The sequence below is a fragment of the Saccostrea echinata genome, unplaced genomic scaffold, assembly GCF_033153115.1.
Source record: "Saccostrea echinata isolate AGI-Se365-2 ecotype Australia unplaced genomic scaffold, CSIRO_AGI_Sech_v1 ptg000054l, whole genome shotgun sequence".
In the NCBI taxonomy this organism is placed as follows: Eukaryota; Metazoa; Mollusca; class Bivalvia; order Ostreida; family Ostreidae; genus Saccostrea; species Saccostrea echinata.
The window spans coordinates 55238458-55246599 of record NW_026889803.1 but is presented as its reverse complement, the minus strand read 5'-3'; the positions used below and the strand labels follow the sequence as shown (position 1 = coordinate 55246599).

At 34.4% G+C, this 8142-nt stretch overlaps 1 protein-coding gene across 3 annotated transcripts; it reads left to right on the top strand.

Annotated features, from left to right (window-relative positions):
* Positions 1-254: 254 nt before the first annotated feature.
* On the top strand, positions 255-6060 carry LOC133172421 (uncharacterized). 3 transcript variants are annotated; one of them, XM_061307302.1, is made up of 2 exons: positions 255-694; positions 2070-6060. In XM_061307302.1, the coding sequence occupies exon 2, from the start codon at positions 2342-2344 to the stop codon at positions 4163-4165; it is 1824 nt and encodes a 607-aa protein (XP_061163286.1). In that variant the 5' UTR covers positions 255-694; positions 2070-2341; the 3' UTR covers positions 4166-6060. The 3 variants fall into 3 exon arrangements, with proteins under 3 accessions (XP_061163286.1, XP_061163285.1, XP_061163284.1); XM_061307301.1 differs by having other exon boundaries at positions 255-934; XM_061307300.1 differs by having other exon boundaries at positions 255-1035.
* The last annotated feature ends 2082 nt before the right edge of the window (positions 6061-8142 follow it).

The following is an 8142-nucleotide window of genomic DNA, read 5'->3' as shown; positions in this document are numbered from 1 at the left end:
TTAAATTAATCTTGAGCTGGAGGCAGTCGCTCTGTGTAATAAGCTTAAACATTATTTCATCGTATTCAAACTACTCAAATCTAGCCAAATTACGTATGATACGCCTTTGTAAATTTAAGTGAAGCTAAGATCACTAATCGGAATAAATCTACTTTATGCTATTTAGTAAGCAAAGCTTGCAAACTGCAAATAGAGCGCATCAAGACAAAATTTGCTCGATAATCCCAGTTTTTTTTCTAGTTTTAAGGTCATATCATTCGTTTAGCGTCCTGAGATTAACGTTTACTTCTGGGCTTGGAATCGATTCATCTCAATAACATCATAATTCGATAACGTGAAGAGTCATCCAGTTAAACGCAGTTAAGATGTGTGCCTCATCACAATTTATTCTCTATAACATCGAGATAACATGATTAGTGTGAGAGAATAGACAAAATAAAAAGAAACCCATAGCTGTGATCTCTTTAAATGCATTGTGTACACTGAGACGTTCACACATGCAGTGGCGGGACATAGCGCGCGACATCGATAGTAACAGAAGCGATTGTGAGCACGTGCTTCGCTTCCTCTATCCGCTTGTACTGTAACACGTGGCCCATAATATCGTAAGACAGAGATTCGTTGACTTTGAAATCGCTGGAGTAGAACGGGAAACTGCGGGTTTTCTTGTCATCTATAGCCTTCACTGGCTTGAGTGAGTACGACTGAATGTTTATGTTACAATGATAACAACTGATGGCTTCGACAACTGATTTGGCGGTTTATGGCATGCTTTACAAGTAACCGCTGTAACGGGTGTTTATTTTACGACAAACAAAAACGTCAAGCTTGTGTAATTTTTTGGGACTTGGTCATTAAAAATCAGACTGCCTCGATTCACTGACAGCACAGTGCAGAACGCACTGAAGTGAGATTTTGTTGGATCATCCGAAACGTAAGGCGTCTTCTTTTGTTACAGTGGGCAGATTTTGTGCTTGTGCAAAATAACAATCTAAGTACAAAGGAATTAATGTTTCTTATATTGTTAGCAACTAGGTAAGTAATCTGAAGTGCTGAAAATATGTTTTCACAACAAAATAATCCTTTATAAACATCAAATTAATATTTTGTATTGCTTTTTAAAAATTGAAGTTAATTGAATAAAGAGGTATCTGAACACACGGGCAATGACATGTGACGCAGGAACAAAGCAGCGAGAAGAAAATGTACACAATGCAGAATCACTGCTTATAACTGATTTACTGTAGTGATTCGCATACCCGTCTTAGTCATTATACACACACTGCACGTGCATTAGATTATATTGTATACATAAATAGCAAGCATGAAAACATCCCACGTACAATGCAGAACAATCAGTGAAGTGTACTTTCTAATGTATCTAATAAAATTGCCTGACGAACAGTTTTTAAGGGCGAAATCCACGTTTAAATCACTGCGGGTCTTCTAATTTTTATTAAAGATTTGTCTTTTTGATTGTGTCTGCATTTCAAAAGTTTTGAAATACTTTTTGGTATTTCAAGGACTTAGTTATTTAATTTGATTGTCATTTGAATCCCCTGCAGAGAAGTGAATCTTACAAACATACGGTAGGACATTTGCTGACATTAGCTATCTCTCCGGATGGCTCGACGTGAACTAAGCTGTTTGTCTCATTTACGCTTTATCTCGGACTAAAAACCGATGTTACTGACTCTTTTAATTGAAATTCGATTCCTATCCCCGAAGACTCAAACAGAAGGTCAAGGTTGGTCGTCTCTAAGATTGATTAACATAAAAAGGGTTAACTTTAATCTCACTTTGCATTTTTGACACTCCTTTTACCTTTACAATAAAAGAAGTTAAACCTAATCTAGAATCCGTGTTTCCGCTTGTTACAGTTGTATCGCTGTTGAAACTATTTACAAGTCATTAAATCTCTGTGAATTCGAGAGGCGTTTCAAAAATGAAACAGTAAAATATTATTTTTAAACATGACAATGGTTAAAAAGAGATTAACTCTATTAAACTAGCATCTGTTGATTTGCCGTGGTATTTGTTGCCACTATAATTTTATTTGTCTTTTGTAGAGTTAAAGAAAGAAAAGTTCAGCGCTTATGAGGAGAAAAAAACAACGAGTTGTTACAGCATGGAGTTTCCGGATTTTACCTAAAATGATAACACCTTAAACGATCAATTTCTTTGCTGAAATTTGCATCTAATGAATAGTCGTGTGATTGGATACAGTGAGTTGTGGAGAAACCTTTGATAGATAGAAGTTGATAGCGGTCCATTACTGTCAACCCATGCTCTACTGCTAGATACCGTTCTTGATAGAGTGTTCCATTGGACCGCGGGTGGTATGCTGCAACGATTGAAATGGCTATTTATCGCATTCATATGGATTTTACAAGTAAAAGAAATGTTTATAAACGGTTTGCCTGTAAATGGGACATTTTCATCTAGTATTTCAACAAACAACTCAGCTGATTCCTTGAATACTTCGCTTAACACTCGAGCAAACCAATCCGAAAGCTTGTCAAATAGAACCACTGTGCTGGATTCTTTTCAAATAAATACGTGGTATCAGTCCAGAAAAGAACATCAAGCCCTCGGTGTGAATTTAGTGTTGTTACCTGTTGGTGCATTAGTCTGTTTTCTTGTTATGATATCGTTGCGCTTCTGCACTTGGCAGAGAGAGGATCAAAAGTTTAAAGAGCGAGGATGTAGTTATGATGTCACCAATTACGTTATTTTAATTCAAGGTGATGCAGACTACAGCGATGTCGATATACGATCAGAGACGCTATCTAACTATGACACAGTGAATTCTTATGTCTCTGGTGTACCCAAAAGCCCTTGGCGTGCTCATTCAGCAATGCCATCCTATGTTTCTCTCCAAAGTCGCATTGACTCCCAAATGTACGATACTGTAACATCATATCGATCATACCTTCAAAGTCCTCATGGCAGAAAGGCATTTAATTTTGATAAAAAGGACATTATAGAAAACGATAAGATAGTTAATAGTAAACAAACTCCACAGAGACCTCGAAAAATACCCGGTACTCGATTTTCAATCGTCCCGGCACTAGACAATTATATGAGATTAAAGAGTTTGAATAAATCCCCATCACAGCCTGCATCCCCCAAACTACTTCGCATGGCCTCAGAATCACCAGACACTCTGTCATCAAATGAATCAGAAATCGGTGCAATGCCTCGAAGAAACAAAAAAAGCCGCGTTTCTTTCACAGAGAAAAGTAAAGATTGTGGACAGAATCGGCGACCAAGAAAATGCAAAATGGTCGACGCACAAACTCAAGTAGGTTTTCGGCGAAGTAAAAGGGCTTCTCAGAAATCAAATTCCACCACAAGCTCTTCCACGGCTTCAGAGACTGTTGATTATGTCAATAATGGAGGGGAAACTAAGGAAAAAAGCACAAGTGTGAGCCAAGAAAGTGTGCTGCAAAGTTTGAACAGTGATTTCAATCTTGCTAACAATATTAAAGTCAAAGCAGAAGTATATAACGTTCAGAAATTCTGCAGTAAGCATAAAGTATGCGATTCAAGTTGTGATCAGACTGTTGAAGGCAATAGAAACCTTCAAAACTGCTATTTAACAAGCCAAAATGATAAACACTCAGCTGTGAAAGGAGTGAGCGAAGCTACTCAGTTTGATTTTGTCTCCGAAAGAATTCCTCTCTCTGTACCTGTATCAAATGACTATACAGAGATTCAAATTAACATAACTGAGAATCCGTATGGGAATGTCACTCCTCCCAAAGAGCAGACGACAACCTCAATGACGTCATCTCTCTTATGCTGCCCTAGCATTCCGCCCAAAACCAAATCCGAAACAGACTTGTTTAAAAACAACAACAACAATTCATCCATGGAAAATCTATGTAGAAGAAAGAGTTGCGACATAATCCAAAAGTCGCGAGGTAAAAACGCAAAAATTTCCCCAATAGGTATTCACAAGACCAGATGTTTCTGTGATAATAAGAGAAAATTTTCACTAGGTGCCATATCAAACGATACCAATTCCGTATTCAAGTCTAAGAATATAGGAACTTCTTTGTCCTCCCTAAAGGATGTTTTGAACATAAGAAAAAAGAATTGCGAACAGAATGGTAATTTGATGCAAAAGTCTGAAAGTCGTACTAATGTGGAAACCGTTTGAATGTTTTCAGGATTTTTTTTTTACATATTTGATATAATATTGTAAAGTGTAATTTATTTTTAGCAAAACACTAAACGAATTTTTCAGTCTTTGTACTTGTATGCTAGATAACGCCCATTTTCCTATGAATTTATTACCCGAAAACCTCGCACAGTACCTAGATAGCATAAAATCTTGGACGATAAAACTGTACAGCCCAGAACTGATTACTGTGTTTGTACTTGTATGGTTCTTGTACCTATAACAGAATCACTCTACAATACTGGGCCCTCTGGCTGTGTATGCACGATATAGATCCCTAAAAGTACTCTTGTTTGAATCTTAATCTCAGGAGTCAGATCAATTTATTGAGCTATATAGAACACAGTGCACACTCTTTTTTATTATTGAATGTCATTCTGTAGCATTTGTTAACAGGCATTGTTAATTTTAACGCGCACACCTACATGTACAGTTTAAGAAAATCTTTTGATCGAAATTTGGGTCGCGAAGAATTGATGGGGCGTGATAACTTTCGACTGTTAATTTATAACTTTATTATCATGGGTTCAGTATCCTTCTGTGTAATTTTTTTTTCTCCGTCAATTTCAATTCTTTTATTTGGTAATAATCTTAAAGGGTTTATTCAGACGCTTTCCGCTATTGAGCGACACAGATAGTTGAACCAATACCACATAACCTGGGACCGATTATTGTCCCCCAGTCTGTGTTATCAAACTTTTTTCCTGCTAAACCCTCTTTCTTGCTTAAAAAAAAATAAAATAAAGGTGTATCTTTTCACGGAAATAGAAAGCACTAACCAAAAACATCAAAGTCATGCATACTTTACACAAGCCAATGGTGCAAAAAATAGACCCATGTTTTTCAGAAGTCAATGATGATAATTGTAAATATATATCTGAAATTATTTTGGGGAGAAATCGGAAGTAGTTTAAGTTAATTCACATTTGGATCCTAAGTATAAACAAAAACTACTCGGGATTGTTCTTTTTACACCCCCACTTTTACAATTGGCAACAACAATGGATGGTATTTTTACGTGAAAACATCTTTGTAGCTCTAGAACAAATCCACTAGACGTAAATAAATTGAAGGAGTATTGCAAATCATCCAAAAGAAAGAAAATGCACTTTACATGATCTCGACATTATGAAGACTGTATATTGTCCCGTGTATAGATAACGGGGAAAAATGCTTCTATTCATTACAGAAAAGAATTTCTTGCTTGAACGACCAGGAAACTCCAAATTGTGAATGTTTTATCTTTTTTCAGTCCTTTGATACCTTGACGTTCCTGTTTCGAATAGTTTTGAAATTTTAAAATATTTGAGTTACGTTACGAAATGTATGTTTTGGTATGTATGTAGCAGTCCTTTCATTTGCCCCTTAGACACTAAATTCGATACCGTTTATATTTTTTATAATTATCCAGATGGCAATGGCATAGTACGTGTAATGTCAAGTATTTTATTTTTTTCCCTCAAAGATTTATTCTGTTGTTTTATTTTGTTAACTAAAGATTGCACTGATGGTAAGTAGGACTTAGCTTTGTTTGAAACGTTTTAATATATTTGTTGTTTTAATGATAAGATTTAATGCCATATGAGAAAAGATGGACTAGCAAGAGTACAAGTAATTTTTTTTTCTTAATTAGTTTTACCTCATGAATGTATTAACCAATTTTGTGTTCAATTTCAATGTGAAACATTTACATGACTACAAAATACACAGTTATTTATTTCATATATTTGGAGCATTGTCTTTGTGATCCTTTTCTAACTTGTCCATACAAGCACAGAATTATTTTTACCTCTGTGCTTATTTGAAAATTAATTGGGATTGTATGATGCATTTTGCAATTTTGTTGACTTGATGAATAAAATTATTTTTGTACAGATTTCTTTTTCCTTATTCAGCACCTGATCAATGTTAAATACATTTGCCGTCGTTATGCCTACAAGGACGTTGTATGCATGTCATATTACGAGAGTTGTAAATTGAAATATTGATAGAAACCTCAAGACGATAATAACCTAGGCAGAAAACTGCAATAACCCAGTTTTACTTGAAATATTATCTTTTGCGGATCTTGTGATATTGTAGTGCTAAAGTGAAATTAGAAAGATGACAAGCAGCAATAGCAAAGCTGACGTGTGAAGTACAAGAACAAAATCTGTACCAGCAACGGATTAAATTGGTTAATGTGCAGCGAGATATTATTTATGACTGTCATATTGGTGATCCCAATTCGTTTGAATTCAACATATGTGTCATCTTTTGTGACATGACATGTGGAATAAATAAAAGATTACACAATACCATGAATGGTATTTGAAGTATACATTAGTACCATTTATTTTTATTCAACAACATTTGTTGTATGTTATGCATATTGGAGTGACAATAAAATATTTGGTAGAGCAGTGCAATTTCAAGATGTTTACTGCAAAGTCTTTCCAAATAAAATGTTAATCATTTCAGTTTTCAAAATACTTACAGAACGTTGACAGCTGTAAATATTGACTTTCTAACAATGTATACATAGCTTTGGATACCTCAGATACCAGTCATTTGAAACATGTTGCATTTGTCAACACTGGCTGTGTTTGATACAAGTTTTAATCGCCACAGATGTCATAATAGAAAACGACAGGAGCGTTCGATTCAACAACTGGATTATTACTTTTTTCCTCTCATTTTTTCCCCCTCTATTTTTAAAAACGTCGATTTTTTAATCCATGATGAGCTGTATAAGTAAAGATGGGGATTTTTTGTGATTAGATTATCATACTTAATAGATACTTGCCTTTATTGTTGCACATTATTGGACTTTAAATTCAAAACATTGAGAGAAAAATTTTGCTGTAGGTACCTGTCATAAGTATATGTTGTTCTCCTCATCCCATAATTTTCAAATGAAGTGAAGAAAACTTGTATATTTCATTGAAATTTTATAAAGAATTTTCCCGGTGGTGTTCAACAAACATGTGAATCTGGTCAAATTGCTTATCGACATTTAACTTGTTTTCATTTTCTTAAGTTGAATTATTGGCGAAAACATATCGCAAAGAAAAAAAATCTAATTAGCACTGTCTACTTTAGGTGCCAAAGATGGGAGAAATACATTTATTATGCTTACAAAAATAACATCTTTGTGCTGCTTTATTTATCCCTATAATTACATAAAAATAGAGTGAAGGATGGCCTTTTTTCTAACACGTTGACCTGAAAAGAAATAGAAATTAGAAATAGAACACCGCCATATCATCTTCTCAGGTTTTACATATGAAAGATTTTCTGCAGTATTATTGCAAACAATTAGATAGAGAATATTCGTCATTTGAATTAAAGATTCCAGTTGAAAGCAATAGATTTTGATTGACTGAGAGCATGCCAGTAAAAAGGTAATGATAATCAGAAAATAATCCTTTCCTTGAATTTAGAAATCCCTCAAATATATAATGTTTAAACAGACAGTCCCAATCCAGAAAACAAACAATCAGCCATGTTCTATTTGGTTTCTTTTTATATGTGGAATATTTGTGTTGTTGTATTCATCAGGTTGACTAAGAATCTTTAGAAGAGTCCCAGTATATTTATCTTGTAACGCACATTGACATATTTCATCCTAACTGTTTGATCTGCATAACATTTTAGCCAAGTTTTTATCAAACGCTGAAGTGATGAATTGCGTAACAATACAAACGTTATCCATATAATAGAATTATGACACACATCAAAGCATACCATAAGATTATATTGAGCTTTCGTATATTTCTTTGGTCTCACACTTTTTACAATAATTTGGCATTTTTCATGTATAAAAATTTTTCTTTACATGCATAATATACTCAGTTTTGTAGATGGACAATGTTCAAATATGTATTCTATTTCAAAGCTTGAAGAAACGAATCCAATGTGATATTTTCCTCTTGTTTATAACCAGCATGAATATTCAGTTTGATAATTATTTAAGA